The sequence below is a fragment of the Delphinus delphis genome, chromosome 10 (assembly GCF_949987515.2).
Source record: "Delphinus delphis chromosome 10, mDelDel1.2, whole genome shotgun sequence".
NCBI classification, from domain to species: Eukaryota; Metazoa; Chordata; class Mammalia; order Artiodactyla; family Delphinidae; genus Delphinus; species Delphinus delphis.
This window is the reverse complement of record NC_082692.2, coordinates 47,124,884-47,148,573: the sequence shown is the minus strand read 5'-3', so window position 1 is coordinate 47,148,573 and position 23,690 is coordinate 47,124,884. Positions and strand designations below refer to the sequence as shown.

General features: G+C 38.5%; 1 protein-coding gene across 1 annotated transcript in view; it reads left to right on the top strand.

Moving 5' to 3' along the window:
* Positions 1–23,690, top strand: part of NEK10 (NIMA related kinase 10) — a 312,540-nt gene that overhangs the window by 276,521 nt on the left and 12,329 nt on the right. The window contains exon 34 of the mRNA XM_060021364.1: positions 8,318–8,428. Within this exon, the coding sequence (XP_059877347.1) occupies positions 8,318–8,428 (111 nt within the window). The remainder of the gene's footprint in view (positions 1–8,317; positions 8,429–23,690) is intronic.

Sequence of the window (23,690 nt, the reverse complement as noted above, 5' to 3'; positions counted from 1 at the left end):
ATCTCAAATAAACAACCTAACCTCAAGCAATTAGAGAAAGAACAAAAAAACCCCAAAGCTAGCAGAAGGAAAGAAATCATAAAAATCAGATCAGAAACAAATGAAAAAGAAATGAAGGAAACAATAGCAAAGATCAATAAAACTAAAAGCTGGTTCTTTGAGAAGACAAACAAAATAGATAAACCACTAGCCAGACTCATCAAGAAAAAAAGGGAGAAGACTCAAATCAATAGAATTAGAAATGAAAAAGGAGAGGTAACAACTGACACTGCAGAAATAAAAGAGATCATGAGAGATTACTACAAGCAACTCTATGCCAATAAAATGGACAATCTGGAAGAAATGGACAAATTCTTAGAAATGCACAACCTGCCAAGACTGAATCAGGAAGAAATAGAAAATATGAACAGACCAATCACAAGCACTGAAATTGAAACTGTGATTAAAAATCTTCCAACAAAGAAAAGACCAGGACCAGATGGCTTCATAGGTGAATTCTATCAAACATTTAGAGAAGAGGTAACACCTATCCTTCTCAAACTCTTCCAAAATATAGCAGAGGGAGGAACACTCCCAAACTCCTTCTACGAGGCCACCATCACCTTGATACCAAAAGCAGACAAGGATGTCACAAAGAAAGAAAACTACAGGCCAATATCACTGATGAACATAGATGCAAAAATCCTCAACAAAATACTAGCAAACAGAATCCAACAGCGCATTAAAAGGATCATACACCATGATCAAGTGGGGTTTATTCCAGGAATGCAAGGATTCTTCAATATATGCAAATCTATCAATGTGATAAACCATATTAACAAATTGAAGGAGAAAAACCATATGATCATCTCAATAGATGCAGAGAAAGCTTTTGACAAAATTCAACACCCATTTATGATAAAAACCCTGCATAAAGTAGGCATAGAGGGAACTTTCCTCAACATAATAAAGGCCATATATGACAAGCCCACAGCAAACATCATCCTCAATGGTGAAAAACTGAAAGCATTTCCACTAAGATCAGGAACAAGACAAGGTTGCCCACTCTCACCACTCTTATTCAACATAGTTTTGGAAGTTTTAGCCACAGCAATCAGAGAAGAAAAGGAAATAAAAGGAATCCAAATCGGAATAGAAGAAGTAAAGCTGTCACTGTTTGCAGATGACATGATCCTATACATAGAGAAGCCTAAAGATGCTACCAGAAAACTACTAGAGCTAATCAATGAATTTGGTAAAGTGGCAGGATACAAAATTAATGCACAGAAATCTCTGGCATTCCTATATACTAATGATGAAATATCTGAAAGTGAAATCAAGAAAACACTCCCATTTACCATTGCAACAAAAAGAATAAAATATCTAGGAATAAACCTACCTAAGGAGACAAAAGACCTATATGCAGAAAATTATAAGACACTGATGAAAGAAATTAAAGATGATACAAATAGATGGAGAGATATACCATGTTCTTGGATTGGAAGAATCAACGTTGTGAAAATGACTCTACTACCCAAAGCAATCTATAGATTCAATGCAATCCCTATCAAACTACCACTGGCATTTTTCACAGAACTAGAACAAAAAATTTTGCAATTTATATCGAAACACAAAAGACCCCGAATAGCCAAAGCAATCTTGAGAATGAAAGAAGGAACTGGAGGAATCAGGCTCCCTGACTTCAGACTATACTACAAAGCTACAGTTATCAAGACGGTATGGTACTGGCACAAAAACAGAAAGATAGATCAATGGAACAGGATAGAAAGCCCAGAGATAAACCCACGCACATATGATCACCTTATCTTTGATAAAGGTGGCAGTAATGTACAGTGGAGAAAGGACAGCCTCTTCAATAAGTGGTGCTGGGAAAACTGGACAGGTACATGTAAAAGTATGAGATTAGATCACTCCCTAACACCATACACAAAAATAAGCTCAAAATGGATTAAAGACCTAAATGTAAGGCCAGAAACTATCAACTCTTAGAGGAAAACATAGGCAGAACACTCTATGACATAAATCACAGCAAGATCCTTTCTGACCCACCTCCTAGAGTAATGGAAATAAAAACAAAAATAAACAAATGGGACCTAATGAAGCTTCAAAGCTTTTGCACAGCAAAGGAAACCAGAAACAAGACCAAAAGACAACCCTCAGAATGGGAGAAAATATTTGCAAATGAAGCAACCGACAAAGGATTAATCTCCAAAATTTACAAGCAGCTCATGCAGCTCAATAACAAGAAAACAAACAACCCAATCCAAAAATGGGCAGAAGACCTAAATAGACATTTCTCCAAAGAAGATATACAGACTGCCAACAAACACATGAAAGAATGCTCAACATCATTAATCATTAGAGAAATGCAAATCAAAACTACAATGAGATATCATCTCACACCAGTCAGAATGGCCATCATCAAAAAATCTAGAAACCATAAATGCTGGAGAGGGTGTGGAGAAAAGGGAACACTCTTGCACTGCTGGTGGGAATGTGAATTGGTTCAGCCACTGGAGAACAGTATGGAGGTTCCTTAAAAACTACAAATAGAACTACCATATGACCCAGCAATCCCACTACTGGGCATATACCCTGAGAAAACCAAAATTCAAAAAGAGTCATGTACCAAAATGTTCATTGCAGCTCTATTTACAATAGCCCGGAGATGGAAACAACCTAAGTGCCCATCATCGGATGAATGGATAAAGAAGATGTGACACATATATACAATGGAATATTACTCAGCCATAAAAAGAAACGAAATTGAGCTATTTGTAATGAGGTGGATAGACCTAGAGTCTGTCATACAGAGTGAAGTAAGTCAGAAAGAAAAAGACAAATACCGTATGCTAACACATATATATGGAATTTAAGGAAAAAAATGTCATGAAGAACCTAGTGGTAAAGCAGGAATAAAGACGCAGACCTCCTAGAGAACGGACTTGAGGTTATGGGGAGGGGGAAGGGTGAGCTGTGACAGGGCGAGAGAGAGTCATGGGCATATACACACTAACAAACGTAGTAAGGTAGATAGCTAGTGGGAAGCAGCCGCATGGCACAGGGATATTGGCTCGGTGCTTTGTGACAGCCTGGAGGGGTGGAATAGGGAGGGTGGGAGGGAGGGAGACGCAAGAGGGAAGACATATGGGAACATATGTTTATGTATGACTGATTCACTTTGTTATAAAGCAGAAACTAACACACCATTGTAAAGCAATTATACCCCAATAAAGATGTTAAAAAAAAAAAAAAAACCTTCCAACAAACAAAAGCCCAGGACCAGATGGATTCACAGGCGAATTCTATCAAACATTTGGAGAAGAGGTAACACCTATCCTTCTCAAACTCTTCCAAAATAGAGCAGAGGGAGGAACACTCCCAAACTCATTCTACAAGGCCACCATCACCCTGAAACTAACACCAGAAAAGAAGTCACAAAGAAAGAAAACTACAGGCCAATATCACAGATGAACCTAGTTGCAAAATTCCTGAACAAAATACTAGCAAACAGCATCCAACAGCACATTAAAAGGATCATACACCAAGATCAAGTGGGGTTTATGCCAAGAATGGAAGGATTCTTCAAATTACGCAAATCAATCAACGTGATACACCATATTAATAAATCAAGGAGAAAAACCGTAAGATCCTCTCAATAGATGCAGAGAAAGCTTTTGACAAAATTCAACACCCATTTATAATTTTAAAACCCTGCAGAAAGTCGGCATAGAGGGAGCTTTCCTCTACATAATAAAGGCCATATATGACAAACTCACAGCCAATATCGTCCTCAATGGTGAAAAACTGAAAGCATTTCCACTAAGATCAGGAACAAGACAAGGTTGCCCACTCTCACCACTTTTATTCAACATAGTTTTGCAAGTTCTAGTCACATCAATCAGAGAAGAAAAAGAAAGAAAAGGAATCCAAATTGGAAACGAAGAAGTAAAACTGTCACTGTTTGCAGATGCCATGATACTATACATAGAGAATCCTAAAGATGTTACTAGAAAACTACTAGAGCTAAACAATGAATTCGGTAAAGTAGCTGGATACAAAATTAATGCACAGAAATCTCTCACATTCGTATACACTAATGATGAAAAATCTGAAAGTAAAATTAAGAAAACACTGCCATTTACCATTGCAACAAAAAGAATAAAATATCTAGGGATAAAACTACCTAAGGAGACAAAAGACCTGTATGCAGAAAACTATAAGACACTGCTGAAAGAAATTAAAGATAATGCCACAGATGGGGAGATATACCACGTTCTTGGATTGGAAGAATCAACATTGTGAAGATGACTCTACTACCCAAAGGAATCTACAGATTCAATGCAATCCCTATCAAACTACCACTGGCATTTTTCACAGAACTAGAAGAAAGATTTCAAAATTTGGCCTTCCCTGGTGGCGCAGTGGTTGAGAGTCCGCCTGCCGATGCAGGGGACATGGGTTCATGCCCCAGTCTGGGAGAATCCCACATGCCGCAGAGTGACTGGGCCTGTGAGCCATGGCTGCTGGGCCTGTGCATCCGGAGCCTGTGCTCCACAATGGGAGAGGCCACAACAGTGAGAGGCCCACGTACTGCAAAAAAATATATATATATATTTCACAATTTGTATGGAAACACAAAAGACCCCAAATAGCCAAAGCAATCTTGAGAATGAAAAATGAGGCTGGAGGAATCAGACTCCCTGACTTCAGACTATACTACAAAGCTACAGTAATCAAGACAGTATGGTACTGGCACAAGAACAGAAATATAGATCAATGGAACAGGATAGAAAGCCCAGAGATAAACTCACAAACATGTGGTCACCTTATCTTTGATAAAGGAGGCAAGAATATACAGTGGAGAAAAGACAGCCTCTTCAATAAGTGGTGCTGAGAAAACTGTACAGGTACAAGTAAAAGTATGAAATTAGAACACTCCCTAACACCATACACAAAAATAAACTCAAAATGTATTGAAGACCTAAATGTAAGGCCAGACAGTATAAAACTCTTAGAGGAAAACCTAGGTGGCACATTCTATGACATAAATCACAGCAAGATCCTTTTTGACCCACCTTCTAGAGAAATGGAAATAAAAACAAAAATAAACAATTGGGACCTAATGAATCTTAAAAGCTTTTGCACAGTGAAGGAAACCATAAACAAGACCAAAAGACAACCCTCAGAATGGAAGAAAATATTTTCAAATGAAGCAACTGACAAAGGATTAAACTCATAAATTTATAAGCAACTCATGCAGCTCAATAACAAAAAAACAAACAAACCAATCCAAAAATAGGCAGAAGACCTAAATAGACATTTCTCCAAAGAAGATATACAGATTGCCAACAAAGACATGAAAGAATGCTCAATGTCATCAATCATTAGAGAAATGCAAATCAAAACTACAATGAGATATCATCTCTCACCAGTCAGAATGGCCATCATCAAAAAATCTAGAAACAATAAATGCTGGAGAGGGTGTGGAGAAAAGGGAACCCTCTTGCACTGTTGGTGGGAATGTAAGTTGATACAGCCACTATGGAGAACAGTGTGGAGGTTTCTTTAAAAACTACAAATAGAACTACCATATGACCCAGCAATCCCACTACTGGTCATATACCCTGAGAAAACCATAATTCAAAATGAGTCATGTACCAAAATGTTCATTGCAGCTCTATTTACAATAGCCGGGATATGGAAGCAGCCTAAATGTCCCCCAACAGATGAATTGATAAAGAAGATGTGGCACATATATACATTGGAATATTACTCAGCCATATAAAGTAACGAAACTGAGTTATTTGTGGTGAGGTGGATGGACCTAGAGTCTGTCTTACAGAGCGAAGTATGTCAGAAAGAGGAAAACAAATATCATATGCTAACACATATGTACGGAATCTAAGAAAAAGAAAAAGAGGTCATGAAGAACCTAGGGGTAAGACGGGAATAAAGACACAGACCTACTAAAGCATGGACTTTAGGATATGGGGAGGGGGAGGGGGAGGCTGTGATGAGGTGAGAGAGTGGCATGGACATACATACACTACCAAGCGTAAAGTGGATAGCTAGTGGGAAGCAGCCCTGTAGCACAGGGAGATCAGCTAGGTGGTTTGTGACCACCTAGAGGGGTGGGATAGGGAAGGTGGGAGGGAGGGAGAGGTAGGAGGGAAGATATATGAGAACATGTGTATATGTATAACTGATTCACTTTGTTATAAAGCAGAAACTAACACACTATTGTAAAGCAATTATACTCCAATAAAGATATTAAAATAAATAAATAAATAAGATGGGAATCTTCAGACCCTAAGCTGAGAATGAAATCAGTGGTTCATTTCCATTGCTGGAAACCAAAATCGATCTTTGAGCATACAAGGTGACTAAAGTACATACATTATCTTTTAGTAGGAGTCTTTATGTGTTATTGCTTAGGTAGAACCTGTGCAGGCAACTAAGGTTTGGATTTAACTCTATAGTAAAGATTTGATTGTTATGTTAAATAAATGCTTTAAAAATCCACATATACCAATCTCCTCTTAAATAGTAATATGTCAAAATAACTTTTTTCAATAGAAAATATATTGTTTGAGTCACTATCAAAGGGGGCCCTGTGGGCTACTGATGGTCTGCCAATCTATTTTTGGAGATACTAGTTCTTTAGAAAGAATCCATATATTATGTTTGAGAAAACCTACAATATAAATGTATAAGATTTCTCTTTTTTTCTGCTGTTATTTTATTTGGTATGATAAAAACAAACAAAAACCACCCTTTTAGACTTGTGACATTGAAGGAATCATTACCTTCTCTAGAATCAGTTTCTTCATCAGTAAAATTCAGGTAGCTTATGGGACTATTGTGATAAAGGAAATAAAGTATGTGAAATGTTTATAAAGTGCTATACTAGTGTAATGCTAGTGGATGGTATTTGCTCTCGAACAATAGTTGTGCTGGTAGACTCACTACCTCAGAAAGTATCTTGAGTGTTATATAAGGTCTGATTTCCTCACCTATAGGATAGTACCTGCTTTATAAGTTTATTGTCGAGAAAAAAGTGAGCTAATGCACATGAAAGAGTAACCATAGTGCCTGGCACATACAAGTCATAGGTATTAGTAATTTTATTCTTAGTATTATAATTTTTATATATATAAATATCATCTGCAGTTTTAAATTATGTGTGAGTCATCATTCTGTGAAAAATTTTTAATTCTTCCATGAAAACTTTAAAGATAGGGTGCTGTCGCTTGTGATAATTATTCTGATAAGATACAGTAGCTTTCTAATACTGCCCTGTATATGAATCTTAAGTTGATTGAATATTAACTTATGCAAGAAAGTTTTTGTGAGGATTAATTCAAACCATCAGGAGTAGTAAAAGCAATTCTAAGTTAACTAGAGGCTTATCAAGTTATATGAAGAGCAAGGTTTTAAGAGTATCTGAATTAATGTTATAGTGATGGCTGCCACAACCAGGGTAGGTCACTTTTGAAGGACGCATTGGTGCTGTAGCAGACAGTGAGGTATGTCAGAAAGGGCTGCTACCTTTCCCCTTGACAGGTAGAATCATGCTGGGCATCAACTAGAAGGTCCTGGGCCAACACTGCCCTTTGGTGTTTGACGTAGGGAGTGGCAACTTCTGGGGGGTAACAGTAGGGAATTATCAAGACCAAAACTCTGTCTTGAGGAACTTTCCCTTACCTTCTCCACTCAAACCTGTGGCTTCCTACTATTTACTTATTAAATCTAACTCATCCTGCTGAGCCCTAATGGATACAAATTCATTTCTCTCTCTTCTTGATAAGTTTGGCCCCTCCAATCTGATCTCTCTCCAGCTGTATATTCAGAAGCAGGCCTCTGACTCTGTACTAATGCAGATGTATGCTTCCTGGTCCAAAGTGTCAGATCCTTCAGGACAAGGACCATAATGAGAGTGTTCAGCATGGTTCTGGGCATGATACAAGCACTTAAGCATTCATAGAATGCATCTTTCCTTGTAAGTCTGTTGTTTACAAAATTCAATTTATACACGCAACTAATATATAATTTAGTCATTCTATGAAAAAATAATATAAATAAAATGAAAGAACAGTAACATAATTAGAAGTAGCCTTTTGAAAGAGAGCAGAGTAATGTGTTTCTTCTGGATTGTAGAATGAAAAATTGTAACGTTCAGTCATGCTATTTGGAGTAAAATTTAAATTCTTATTTAGTCCTGTTGAGTGAATATTGCTACCCTCACAAATTCTTCCTGGGAGTCAGCTATACATAGTTAACAATGTGCTTATAATGATTTTCTCATTTTATGCAGCTTCCTCCAGCTTTGCACCACAATTTGAAAAGAAGGGTTATAGAGAGATTCAAGAAATCCCTCTTCAGCCAGCAGAGTAACCCTTGTAATTTGAAATCTGAAATTAAAAAGGTATAGTATTCTATATAAAGGAATTCTTCTTTGACTAACAAAAAAACATCATGAGAATTAAATTTTATACCTCCTGTGTTTGTATCCTCTATTTAAAGCTCTGCCCTCTACTAAAGGATATTATCAATGTTTGTCTTAGTCCATTTGGGCTGTTATAGTAAAAATACCATAAAGTGTGGAGTTTATAAACAGCAAGAATTTATTGCTTATGGTTCTGGAAGCTGGCAGTTCAAGATCGGGGTACCAACATAGCCCCTAAATTGAGATTTGCAACTCTGAAAAAGTCAGTTAACCATCTGAGGCCATGATTTTTATCACCTATGAGGGTGGAACGAACAATTTCTAAGGTTCTTTTCATCTTCAACATTCTATGGTCTCCTAGACTTTGGGTACTGGTAAATAGTTCTATTCTTACATAAGGAAACTAAATCACAAAGAGATTAAATCAACCAGACAGAAAGAAAATTGTTTATTTCTGGTTAACACAACTTGGCAATAGGAAATCCGTTTGACCTGGTCAGTAGCCATTTTGAGGTGGTCACAGGCTCCCATTCTCCTGTCCCAGAAAGACACAAGACCCAAATAGCTTGGGCCCAGTTGTGTAAAGATGCTTGATCCCACTCCAATTTTGTGTATTTTTTAAAAACTTCAGCATATACTTAAACTTTGGCACAAGCATGCTGCCAATGAACTTTTTCTTTAAGGTTTCTTTTTCTTTTACTGTATCCAATCTGTAGTATAAATTAACTCATAATTTGGGCAATGTTGGAAGACAGAGGGAACCAAAAGTGCCCACTGAACTGAGAAGGTATCTTGAGACAGAAAATCGAGGCAGGCAGCTCCATGTAATCAATGGACCAGTTTATTACAGGATAAGTTACAGGGTGGGATCTGGATCAGGTGGACAATGACCCAGAAGCATTCACAGCTGCACTCCACACCTCTGAGAGGGGACATTGGGACAGTTTTATAGTTAACCAAGGAGTTGGGGGGCTGCTCGGAAATAGGACGTGCCTTCCTAAGTCAAGTTTTATGAATGGGTAACTGTCTCGTGGGCGCTGGGAATACGTCAGCAAAGGTCTTCATCATTGTTTAGGGACTAACAGAGCATGGAGGCCACCTGGTCCTAATGATTATTAAACAATGTCTCTTAACTACAAAGCTCCTAATGACAGAGAAGTGATTTATTGTGTGGTACAGTCCTGGATAGGGTCAGCGGGAGGACAGGAGGAGCTGTATGGGCCCAAGGTAGCATCAGTTATGCTAATGGTCATATAGGTTCTTTGATAAGAAATGCAAACCGTATGTTTTTGCTTTTTTGCCTTACATCAGTGGTGTCTGCACATACACAAACAGGAGATGGGGAAAAAAACGCATAGCTGCAGGTAAACAAAACATAAACCCTACCTCATCTGAGATTAGAGATTTTATGGGTTGTCTTGGCAAATAAGGCCGAGAAACAAAGCTAGGGGAGATCAAAACAGAAGTGGAAGAGACTTCAGATATTTATTGTAGAATATTCACATATTGCATCATGAATACCAATAAATAGATTTTAAAGACAGAAGCTCAAGTCTCCCATGAAAACGTTACATATTGATAAGTTTTATATTCTTATTAAAATGATATTCAGAATAATCCAGTTTGTACACACATTTATTTTAACAGAAATCCTAGCTTTATGAGAGGAAGGAGCCTGCTGCAAACTGAGACGTGAAGGGGGCTGCGACCTGTCCCTGCTCCGTGTTTCCAGCAGTGCCTGTCCTTAGCGCAAATCATCATCTCTTTTGTGACTTAGGTTTTCAGTTTGGCCTCCTTCCTTGGTGTCTTTCTTTTCCTTCTTTTGTTTAGCTGTGCCACCCATTCCCAACCTTGTGTGCTTCCTCTGCTGTGGTGGCATCTCTCACAGAAGCATCTCATCTCTGTTCTTAGTCTGGGGCATATGGGGACCGAAGGGGCCATAGATTCATCCTCCTTTCAACTGGGTTAAGACACAGATTAAATTATCCTATGAAGAATGCTATGGTCTCCTCATCTGATATTATAAGCCTGTGGTGGTTCATATGCTTATGAAGTGTACCCTATAATCAGGGGCAGGCCTCGCCTCCTATGAGCTAAAGAAATTGGAAGCCTGGGATATTAACCAGCTCCTCCATTAACACTTTTCTTAATTTTCCTTGTGCAGAATTAATCTCCCCCTCTATGCTTCAATCACTTTTTCACTCATATCTTTGTGTTTTAAATAGCTTTTTATTCAAAAGATATTTAGTTCACATGTCTGTTTACTTAAGGGTAGTGAGTTTATCTTGTTCATCTTTGATTCCCCAGAGTTGTACACCATGCCTGGTAGATGCTTAATGAATAATTGTTGAATATAGAATAAATTCTAGATTGATAGACATATTCTATATAACATATCCTATATTGGTTCTATTCTTTATTGATATATAAATATTGATAAATATATTTATATATTTCTCCATGAACAAAAAGAAGCCCTCCTGCTCCCAGTCTAAACCTAAATGAGAAAAGTTTGTGACCTGTTTTTCCCCCTTTCTGGTGTAATTTTTAGTTAGTGACAATTTTTTTCAGAAATGGCTTTTTCATCCCCTGCACAATCATAGAGGAGTAGCCCGTTAGCCTTTGAATGACACGGTCACCCCACACTATGGCCGTGGAAGAAGTGGTGACAACATATAAAGTGCATGTGATTTCCACCCTCCCCTCTGAAGCTTCTCCTAAAATCTGGGGACTCCATGTCTGCAGTTTGAAGGAGTCATTATGGGATGATTGCAACTTACTTATAAGTGGCCTGAGGCACAGCAGGATGGACAGAAGGGTCAAAACATGGAAGAGCCCTTTTCTAAGAAGTGAGCCTTTTTATTTATGACTCACCTGAGGTGTCTTCAGTCCAGGCTGCTCAACCTTGGCTAGAATTGCAGGGTGAACAAAGCATCTTTGCAATTGTATAGGTGTCTTTGAGAACTAGGGTTTGCAGCATGGGAGAAAGAAGAAACAGAAACAAAGTAGAAAATACTAATTCAAATTAGAAGTATCAATATGAATCAGTACGAATTCATAATAGATCTTATCTTTAAAAAAGACACATATTTCCTAAATTTCACTAAAATGATATAGAAACGAAGCAAGCAGCAGTGAGCTCCCTTTGCACCCATGGCTTTGGAAGTATAGCCCATTACAGCTCTTGAGCAGGAACTGAACGAGACTAGGCTGGAATATCTTGACATAACAGAATACATGGCGAGGATGCTGTCAAGGACTACTGAGCGCGTGTCAAAAGGACTCAGGAGCCAACAAAGAGGCTCTCACAGACTATCTATTGGATAATTAAAGCGTCAATAAGAATAATAACCAAAATTGATTGAAAGCATTAACTAATGTTTAAATCTGAGAGTTCACAATAGTAAAAAAAGAAAGAGAAAAAATCTCTCATTGGTTACCCTTTGGAAGATTTCATTAGTTTGAAAATTGTTTACAAAAGGAAAGAATCAAACATTTATTCTGCCTTTCTCCTATGAATTCTATCTTAGGGTAACTAAATTGATGAGGGGGAAGTTTCTCATTAAAGAAGTACTTCAGCTAATAAGTACTGAAGGAATAAAAAATATTGTCATTTTGCAGCCCCTGAATGAAATAATGGATCTGACATGATCACTACTGGCTGCTGACATCACACAAAGAGGAACAAGCGGACAGTACATGCCTCCTGATGGATGTGCACAGCACATCTGTGAAATGTACATGCTAAACACTTGAATCTGCATCTGATCAGCCTCTAAGATTTAAGCATAAGAAAATAGTGAGTGTAAATATTTCTGTTAACAAAGTGATCTATAAAGTCTAATAAAAACTAATAGAAAGGAGCTGTAGGTTAGAAAAAATGAAAAATAAGGCAATATTTTATGTCTTAACATGTTATGTAATTCAGTCAAAGAGGGCAAGAACAATCTAAAGAAAAAAAAGATCAGAGGACTGTTGAGTGAAGTGTGATAAAACATGTTGAAACATTTCTCATTTCTGACACCTAATTTCATTTATTTTGGCTTAATTTCCTTCAGAGTTCTATCTCAGTTGATTAGGTTCCAAATCATTTATGTAGTTGTTCTACAGCAAAAATAGCCTTATTTTATGATATGGAAAAGAAGATAAAATTGGGGGAATTTAATGAGGATTAAATTTGTAGTTTCTCCTACAAATTTTATTTTCTCTATTTAGTTTTTGCCTAAAAAGTACTATATACTCAATTGACAAATAAAGTGATAAAATTGTTCAATATTTGCTCAAAATTAGTGGTTTTTTGGGGAGAGAGGTAGTATATAGTGATATAATATTTTCTCTAATATTTACTTGACTTGTTTAGTTCAAAAGTGCATACAATTATTTGCTCCTTAGAACTGTAGATGTTTATTCAGAGCAGAAGAGCCCTTTTTTAAAAATTTATTTTTTATTGAAGTATAGTTGATTTACAATGTTTTGTTAGTTTCTGGTGTACAGCAAAGTGATTCATTTATACATATATATGTATAAAGAATATATATATATATTCTTTTCTCATATTCTTTTCCATTATGGTTTATGATAGAATACTGAATACAGTCCTCTGTCCTCTAGAGTAGGATCTTGTTGTTCCTCCATTCTATATGTATAGAATGTTTGCATCTGCTAATTCCAGACTCCCAATCCATCCCTCCCCTCCCCTCTCCTCCTTGGCAACCACAAATCTGTTCTCTGTGTGTGTGAATCTGTTTGTGTCATATTTTTGATTCCACATATAAGTGATATCATATGGATTTATCTTTCTGAATTAGTTCACTTAAATGAAAATCTCTAGGTCCATCCATGTTGCTTCAAATGGCATTATTTCATTCTTATTTTATAGCTGAATAGTATTCCATTGCATATATACACCACGTGTTCTTTATCGATTCATCTGTTGATGGACACTTAGGTTGCTTCCATGTCTTGGCTATTGTAAATAGTGCTGCTATAAATATTGGGGTACATGTATCTTTTCAAATTATAGTTTTCTCTGGATGTATGCCCAGGGGAGGGGTTGCTGGATCATATGGCTACTCTATTTTTAGTTTTTTGAAGAACCTCCATACTGTTTTCCATAGTGGCTGCACCAATTTACATTCCCACCAACAGTGTAGGAGGGTTCCCCTTTCTCCACACCCTCTCCAGAATTTATTGTTTGTAGATTTTTTGATGATGACCATTCTGACCCATGTGAGGTGGTACCTCATTGTAGCTTTGATTTGCATTTCTCTAATAAGTCGTGATGTTGAGCATCTTTTCATATGCCTCATGGCCATCTGTATGTCTTCTTTGGAGAAATGTCAATTTAGGTCTTCTGCCATTTTTTGATTGGGTTTTTTTGTTACTGAGTTTTATGAGCTATTTGTATATTTTGGAAATTAATCCCTTGTCGGTAGCATTGTTTGCAAATATTTTCTTCCAGTCCATAGGTTGTCAGTCCGTAGGTTGTTTATGGTTTCCTTTGCTGTGCAAAAGCTTATATGTTTAATTAGGCCCTATTTGTTTATTTTTACTTTTATTTCTATCGTCTTAAGAGACTGACCTAGGAAAACGTTGGTATGATTTATGTCAGAGAAAGTTTTGCCTATGTTCTCTTCTAGGAGTTTTACGGTGTCATGTCTTATATTTAAGTCTTTAAACCATTTTGAGTTTGTTTTTGTGTATGGTGTGAGAGTGTGTTCTAACTTCATTGATTTACATGTGGCTGTCCAGGTTTCCCAACACCACTTGCCTAAGACTGTCTTTTTTCCATTTTATATTCTTACCTCCTTTGTTGAAGATTAATTGACTGTAGGTATGTGGGTTTATTTCTGAGCTCTATATTTTGTTCCATTGATCCATATGTCTGTTTTTGTGCCAGTACTGTGCTGTTTTGATTGCTGTAGGCTTGTAGTATTGTCTGAAGTCTGGGAGGGTTATGTCTCCTACTTTGTTCTTTTTCCTCGGGATTGCTTTGGCAATTCTGGGTCTTTTATGATTCCATATAAATTTTAGGATTATTTGTTCTAGTTCTGTGAAAAATGTCATGGGTAATTCGATAGGGATTGCATTAAATCTGTAGATTGTTTTGGGTATGACCATTTTAACGATATTAATTCTTCCAATCCAAGAGCATGGGATATTTTTCCATTTCTTTGAATCACTTTTAGTTTCCTTTATTAATGTTTTATAGTTCTCAGTGTACAAGCCTCTCACCTCCTTGGTCAGGTTTATTCCTAGTTTTTTTTTTGTTGAGATTTTAAAAGGGATTTTTTTTTTTACTTTCCCTTTCTGATATTTCATTGTTAGTGTAAAGAAATGCAACAGATTTCTGTATGTTAATCTCGTATCCTGCTACCTTGCTGAATTCATTTACCAGTTCTAGTAGATTTTGTGTAGAGTCTTTAGGGTTTTATATAAACAGCATCATATCATCTGAATATAATGACAATTTGACCTCTCCCCTTCCAATCTGGATACCTTTTATTTCTTTTTCTTGTCTGACTGCTGTGACTCGAACTTCCAATACTGTGTTGAAGAGAAATGATGAGAGATTTTAACAGGAAGGCTTTCAGCTTTTCATCAGAGTATTATATTCGCTGTGGATTTGTCATAAATAGCTATTATGATGTTGAGATATGGTCACTCTATACCCACTTTGGTGAGAGTTTTCAACATCATTCAACATCATGAATGAATGTTGAGTTTTATCAAATGTTTTCTCTGCATCTATTGAGATGACCATGTGGTTTTTGTCTTTTCTTTTGTTGATGTGGTGTATCACACTGATTGATTTGCATGTGTTGAGCCATCCTTATGACCCTGGGATGAAACCCACTTAGTCATGGTGTATGAACTTTTTTATGTGTTGTTGGATTCAGTTTGCCAATATTTTGTTAAGAATTTTTGCATCTATATTCTTCAAAGATATTGGCCTGTAATTTTCTTTTTCAGTAGTTTCTTTATCTGGTTTTGGTATCAGGGTGATGGTGGCTTCAAAGAATGACTTTGGGAGTGTTCCCTCCTCTTCAGTCTTTTGGAAGAGTTTGAAAAGGATCAGTATAACTTCTTTGTATGTTCAGTAGAATTCCTCAGTGAAGCCTGAACTTTTGTTTGCAGGGAGTTGGTGTGGTTTTTTGTGTGTTTTTTACATTTTCTATTTCACCTCTAGTGATTGGTCTCATTATCTATTTCTTTTTCATTCAGTTTTGGTGGGCTGTATGTTTCTAGAAACTTGTCCATTTCTTCTAGGTTGTCCAATTTGTTGGCATATAGTTGTTCATAGTATTCTCTTATGTTTTTTTCTATTTCTGTGGTATCGGTTGTTATTTCTCACTTTCATTTCTTACTTTATTTTGGTCCTCTCTCTTTTCTTCTTGGTGGGCCTGGCCAGAGGTTTGTTGACTTTGTTTACCCTTTTAAATAATCAGCTATTTTACTGTATTTTTCTACTCTTTTTAAGTCTCTATTTATTCCCTCTCTGATCATTATTATTTCCTTCCTTCTGCTAACTTTAGGTTTTGTTTGTTCTTCTTTTTCTAATTCTTTTAGGTAGTAGGTTAGGTTGTTTATTTGAGATTTTTCTTGTTTTTTGAGGAAGGCCTATATGGCTATGAACTTCCCTCTAAGGACTGCTTTTGCTGTATCCCATAGATTTTGTATGGTTGTGTTTTCATTGTCATTTGTCTCAAGGTATTTTTAAATTTCCTCTTTGATTTGATCATTGACCCTTTGGTTTTTTAGTAGCATCTTGTTTATTCTACATGTAATCATTTTTTCTCATTTCTCTTTTTGTGCTTGATTTCTAGTTCCATGCCATTGTGTTCAGAAAAGATGCTTGAAATAATTTCTATCCTCTTAAATTTGTTGAGTCTTGTTTTGTGACCTAGTATGTGGTCAATCCTAGAGAATGTTTCTTTATCTTTCTTTATGGCCTTTGCTTTAAAGTCTATTTTGTCTGATATGAGTATTGCTACCCCCACTTTCTTGTCATTTCCATTTGCATGAAATATCTTTTACCATCCCCTCATTTTCAATCTATGTGTGTCCTTTGCCCTAAAGTGGGTCTCTTGTAGGCAGCATATTACAGGCTCTTGTGTTTTTTTAATCAAATCTGCCACTCTATGTCTTTTGATTGCAGCATTTAGGCAATTGACATTTAAGGTAATTATTGATAGATGTGCATTTATTGCCATTTTACACCTTGTTTTCCAGGTGATTTTGTATTTCTTCTTTGTTCCTTTTCTTTTCTTTCTTTTTTTTCTTTCTTTTTTTTTTTTTGTAGTTTGATGGTTTTCTTTTGTATTTGCTTGAGTTCCTTCCTTACTGGTTTTTGGTGAATCTATTGTATGTTTTTCATTTGTGGTCACCCTGTTTTTCAAGTATGCTAACCCATTCCTATATCTACTTGCTTCAGACTGGTAAAGACTCAAACACATTCTTTAAAAAAATGTACATTTTTCTTATTCTCCCCCTCCACATTTTATGATTTTGATATCCTCTTTTACACCTTCATGTTTATCCTTTTGCTGTTCATTGTAGTTATCATCGCTTTCACACACACAAAAAAAATTTTAACATCTTTATTGGAGTATAATTGCTTTACAATGGTGTGTTAGTTTCTGTTTTATAACAAAGTGAATCAGTTATACATATACATATATCCCCATATCTCTTCCCTCTTGTGCCTCCCTCCCTCCCTCCCACCCTCCCTATCCCACCCCTTTAGGTGGTCACAAAGCACCGAGCTGATCTCCTTGTGTTAGGTGGCTGCTTTCCACTAGCTATCTATTTTACGTTTGGTAGTGTATATATGTCCATGCCCCTCTCTCACTTTTTCCCAGCTTACCCTTCCCCCTCCCCATATCCTCAGGTTCATTCTCTAGTAGGTCTGCATTTTTATTCCCATCTTGTCCCTAGGTTCTTCATGACATTTTTTTTTTTTTAGATTCCATATATATGTGTTAACAAAAAGAGTCTTGTACCAAAATGTTCATTGCAGCTCTATTTACAATAGCCAGGACATGGAAGCAACCTAAGTGTCCATCGACAGATGAATGGATAAAGAAGATGTGGCACATATATACAATGGAATATTACTCAGCCATAAAAAGAAACAAAATTGAGTTATTTGTAGTGAGGTGGATGGACCTAGAATCTGTCATACAGAGTGAAGTAAGTCAGAAAGAGAAAAACAAATACCATATGCTAACACAAAAATTTTTTGATGTTTTAAAAAATCTGTGTACTGGCTTATTTAAATGATTTACTTTCCAATTGTGATTTTTCTCTTTCCTATTGATTCTTGCTTCTTTTGTATTTAGAGAAGAATTTTCAATATTTCTTTTAGGATAGGTTTAGTATCACTGTATTCTCTAAGTTTTTGCTTGTCTGAGAAATTCTTTATCCCTCCTTTTATTCTAAATGATAATCTTGCTGGGTAGAGTATACTAGGTTGCAGGTATTTCCTTTTCAAGACTTTGAATATATCTTGCCACTCCTAGCCTGCAACAGCTGTAGAGAAATCAGCTGATAGCCTTATGGGGGTTCCCTTGTAATGAATTCTTTGTTTTTCTCTTGGTGCCTTTAAAATCCTCTATTTAACTTTTGCCATTTTAGTTATAATATGTCTTGGTGTAGGTCTGTTTGGGTTCATCTTGTTTGGGATCCTCTGCACTTCCTATACCTGGATGTCCATTTCCTTCTTTAGGTTTGGGAAGTTTTCAGCCATGATTCTTCAAATATATTTTCTATCCCCTTTTTTCTTTCCTCTCCTTCTGGGATCCCTATTATGTGTAGATTGGCATGCTTCATATTATCCCATAGGTCTTGTATATTGCTTTCATTTTGTTTTCATTTGTCTTTCTTTCTGCTTTCAGATTTGGTGATTTCCATTATTCTATCTTCCAGATCACTTATTTGTTCTTCTGTGTTATTCAATTTTCCATTTATTGCCTTTAGCTCAGTTTTCATCTCAGCAAATGAGTTTTATATTTCTTCTTGGTTCCTCTTTATAGTTTCTGGTTCCTTTTTATAGTAATCTACATTTCTATTGATAGACTTTCTTAATCCCTTCAATATTTTTATTACCTCCATTTTGAACTCAGAGTCTATTAGACTGAAGAAGTCTGTTTCATTGTTTGTACTTTCAGGTGAATTCTCTTGATCTTTTAATTGGGAGTGATTTCTCTGTTTCTTCATTTTACTTGTATTTCTCTGACTCTATGAGTTTAGGAGAAAGAGTTATCTACTGTGGTCTTGGAGAGCTGTTTTTATGTGGGAGAGTTCCTGTGTAGCCTGCGTGGGTTTAATATTTTTGGTGCAAGTGCTGCTTTTAGTATGGATGCCTGCTGGGTCTTTCCCCAGTGTGTACTGGCTGTTATCCCTTTGATAGTGGGTGTGACTGGTGTTTTGATGACCAGAGTCTGCACTAGATATGAGTGGGCCCTCCTCTTTGCTCTGTGGTTGTCACAATCCTGTCAGGGACAGGGTCTACTTTCTAGTGTTTGGAGTAGAAGCCCCCATATCCGTTTCTGACTGCAGCATGAGGTAGGCAAGATTGAAGCCCTCACACTAGGAGAGGAGCCACTGAGTATTCTTCAGCAGGAGCTCTCCACCCAGGAGTGTGCTCGGTGGTGTTGCCTGTCACCTGTTGTGTGAGCTCACAAAGTATACTGTTGCTGGCACTGCCCTCGGCCCTGCCTTAACTGTGGGAATGCAATTGGCCCCAGTGTCCCTCAGGCACTGTGTTCACAAAGTCACCAGTGCAGATCCATAGGCACCAATCCACTGAAGTCAGGTACCAAGACCACAGTAGTCATGCACTTGAACCCATTGTAGGAGATATGGAAGCAGCCCAGACTCTGGCCCTGCCTCCTTGTGCACGTACCTGCAAAGCCGACAGCTGCTAATGCTGGACTTGCCCCAGCCACGGGAGCACCCGTTGTCCACTTGGATGTCCTGCAGGCACTGAGTTTACAAAGCTGGTGGCAGTGGCATAAATCTGCAGATGGCACAGCCACAGGGAGAGGGCTCAGATTTCAGCCCTGCTTCCTAAGTTGCACAACTCCTGGGGATGAACTCTGATTTCAGCCTCACCTCTGAATGTGGGTAGCCTGTTGGTGCTTGTGTGCTCCCAGAAGTCACAGAGGTGGCACTGAACCAGCTGTGATCATGCTGAGAAAGAGGCTGCTATGATGGTCCCTGTCCCTCCCTTCCTGCACCTGTTAACAACACTTCACTTCTATGGCAGACCTGGTCTCCTTCCTCCACATACCCCTGGTTGTGGCCCAAAGCATAGTCCTGCCCCTTTAGGCTGTCCCTGCACATCCAGCCCCAGTCCTCTCCCTGTGTCTGTGTTCTGAATCCTGAGATTCAGCACCCAGCCCCTGCCCACAGCAGCAGATGCACGTCTCAGGCTGGGGAGTGCAGGGAGGAGGTGCAGACCCTCTGTGCTGGTCTCTTGCTGTTCTGCCTGTCTCAAGCCAGCTGATACTCTCTCTTCTGAGCTTCTGGATCTCCCTTTCTGTCCTGAGTGATCTCCCCACTGGTGAAGGGGTTTCTCAGGGTGAGGGAACCTTTCCTCTTTCACAGCTCCCTCCCAGGGGTGCCGGTCCTGTCTCACTTCCTTTATTTTTTTTCTTTTGTCCTACTTGGTTATGTGGTGATCTCTCTTGCAATTTTGGCTGTCTGAGACCTTCTGTCAGCATTCAGTACGTATTCTGTGAGAGTTGTTCTACATATAGATGTATTTTTGACGTATTTGTGGGAGGAGGTGAGATCCGCTTCCTATTCCACCATCTCGATTGGAGTCCCCAGAAGAGCCCTTTTATGTCAGTTCAGAAGGAATTTTCTTACACATTCTTCCAAACAGAACATACATGCCAAAGATGGGAGGTACACCTCTTAGCTCATGAGCCAAGAGAGGGCCCCACAGTGCCAGTCTGGGACTGCTGAGCCACCTCACAGCTTCAGCCAGCCTGAGAGGCCACTGCTTTGAAAGATTCTGTTGTATCACACATATTTCCACCTACTGGGTGAACATTTACTTTGTCATCTGGTATGTCCAGAATTGAACTCACCACCTGCTTCCTTCCTTTGTCCACATCGAATATCATTGGAAGCATCCATTATCATTCTGCTCAGTCTTTAAACCTTGTGGTCACTTTCAACTGTTCCACTTTATCTCTTGCATCTCCTAAGTCATTAACACCTGGGGAATATTCATAGTGTAGGTGGTTTTGGTTGGCCTTTGATGTTATAGCCCTGGGTTCTAGCCCTGGTTCTACCACTTACTAGCTATGCTCCTTGAGCAAATTACTTTACTTCTCAGATTCCTCATCTGTAAAATGAGGATAATGCCTACCTTACAAAGTAGTTGTAAGAACAAAATAGAATGTCAAATGTATCTAGAATGTAGTAAGTACTCAATCAATGGCATAGGTGCTATCATTGTTATTAAGTGGGAATATTTGGTCTTCCATAGCTATTCCTTCCTTTTGGTTTCCACCTAGTCCAAACTCTTAGCACCCCTCTCTTGCACTAGTGTCACACTTCTTGCTGATCTACTTGTTCTCCAATTCATTTTGCCAGACTTTTTCCAGTGTTCCTAAACACTTATGTCCAGTTTCATGCCTCACCATCTAACTCCAAGTCCCACTGCCTAGGCCTCCGTTATTTGCAGGAGCCTCCTCATGATCTGCCTATGTTCACCCTGAAGTCCCAGCCCCATCCAAATTGTTACATATATTGCTTCCAGAGTGATCTCTTCAAAACAGAAATCTGATCATGTCACACACACACACACACACACACACACACACACACACACACCACAGAACATTGTCCAGGGGGCTCTTAGTATAAAATGCCAAAATCCCCGCCAATGGTGTTCACAGTCCTGTTTGGTCCAAGCCCTGCCTCTCTCTCCACCCTCACCTCATACCACTCTTGCCCTTTGCTGTCTCCACACTGACTACAGTGCCCATCTACCATGCTACTTCCTCCCAAGTCTGCACATGCTCTTTCCTCTGCCTATAATGTTCTTCCCACTCCATCCTTTACTCACTCTGACCCTTTATTTTGGCTCTCAGCATAAGCATCATTTTCTCAGGAAAGCCTTCCCTAAGTTAAATCTGTCTGTTACCTCTTAGAACCACAGGCCTTGCCTTCAATGCTTTCAGCATATTTACAATTTTGCAAATATACAAGTGGATATTTCACAGACATAATTCTCCCTAATTAGGCAGTAAGCTCCAAGAATACAATATTTAGCTACCATTGATTGTTTTCATTGTTTGGATCTGTGCATGACACACAATAGTTGATTTTAAAAATACTCCCAGGAAGCTGCAGTTCAAGATGGTGGAGTAGAAGGATGTGCTCTCACTCCCTCTTGAGAGAGCACTGAAATCACAACTAAGTACTGAACAGTCATTGACAGGAAGACACTGGAACTCACCAAAAAAGATATGCCTCATCCAAAGACAAAGGAGAAGCCACAGTGAGATGGTAGGAGGGGCACAATCATAATAAAATCAAATCCCATAACTGCTGGGTGGGTGACTCACAAACTGGAGAACACTTATACCACAGAAATCCACCCACTGGAGTGAAGGTTCTGAGGCCCACATCAGGCTTCCCAACCTGGGAACTCTGCAATGGGAGGAAGAATTCCTAGAGAATCAGAATTTGAAGCCTAGTGGGATTTGATTGCAGGACTTCAACAGGATTGGGGGAAACAGAGACTCCACTCTTGGAGGGCACAAACAAAGTAGTGTGCACATTGGGACCCAGGGGAAGGGGCAGTGACCCCATAGGAGACTGAACAGACCTACCTGCTAGTGTTGGAGGGCCTCCTGCAGAGGCAGGAGGTGGCTGTGTCTCACTGTGAAGACAAGGACAATGGTGGCAGAAGTTCTGGGAAGTACTCCTTGGCGTGAACCCTCCCAGAGTCTGCCATTAGCCACACCAAAGAGCCCAGGAAGGCTCCAGTGTTGGGTCGCCTCAGGCCAAACAACTAACAGGGAGGGAAGCCAGCCCCACCCATCAGCAGAGAAGCATCTGCTTCTCAGTAAAGTTTTACTGAGCTCTGTCCACCAGAGCAACAGCCAGCTCTACCCACCACCAGTCCCTCCCTCAGGAAACTTGCTGAAGCCTCTAAGATAGCCTCATCCACCAGAGGCAGAGAGCAGAAGCAAGAAGAACTACAATCCTGCAGCCTGTAGAACAAAAACCACATTCACAGAAAGAGAGACACGATGAAAAGGCAGAAGGCTATGTACCAGATGCAGGAACAAGGTAAAACCCCAGAAAAACAACTAAATGAAGTAGAGATAGGCAACCTTCCAGAAAAAGAATTCAGAATAATGATAGTGAAGATGATCCAGGACCTCGGAAAAAGAATGGAGGCAAAGATCGAGAAGATGCAAGAAATGTTTGACAATGACTGAGAAGAATTAAAGAACAAACAGAGATGAACAATACAATAACTGAAATGAAAACTACACTAGAAGGAATCAATAGCAGAATAACTGAGGCAGAAGAATGGATAAGTGACCTGGAAGACAGAATGGTGGAATTCACTGCTGCAGAACAGAATAAACGAAAAAAGAATGAAAAGAAATTAAGACAGCCTAAGAGACCTCTGGGACAACATTAAATGCAACAACATTTGCATTATATGGGTTCCAGAAGGAGAAGAGAGAGAGAAAGGACCCAAGGAAATCTTTGAAGAGATTACAGTCAAAAACTTCCCTAACATGGGTAAAGAAATAGCCACCCAAGTCCAGGGAGTGAAGAGAGTCCCATACAGGATAAACCAAGGGAGAAACACACTGAGACACATAGTAATCAAATTGGAAAAAATTAAAGACAGAAAAATTATTGAAAGCAGCAAGGGAAAAAATGACAAATAACATAAAAGGGAACTCCCATAAGGTTAACAGCTGATTTCTCAGCAGAAACTCTACAAGCCAGAAGGGAGTGGCATGACATTTTAAAGTGATGAAAAGGAAGAACATACAACTAAGATTACTCTACCTGTCAAGGATCTCATTCAGATTCAATGGAGAAAACAAAAGCTTTACAGACAAGCAAAAGCTAAGAGAATTCAGCACCACCAAACCAGCTCTACAACAAATGCTAAAGGAAATTCTCTAAGTGGGAAACACAGAGAAGAAAAGGACCTACAAAAACAAACCCAAACCAATGAACAAAATGGTAA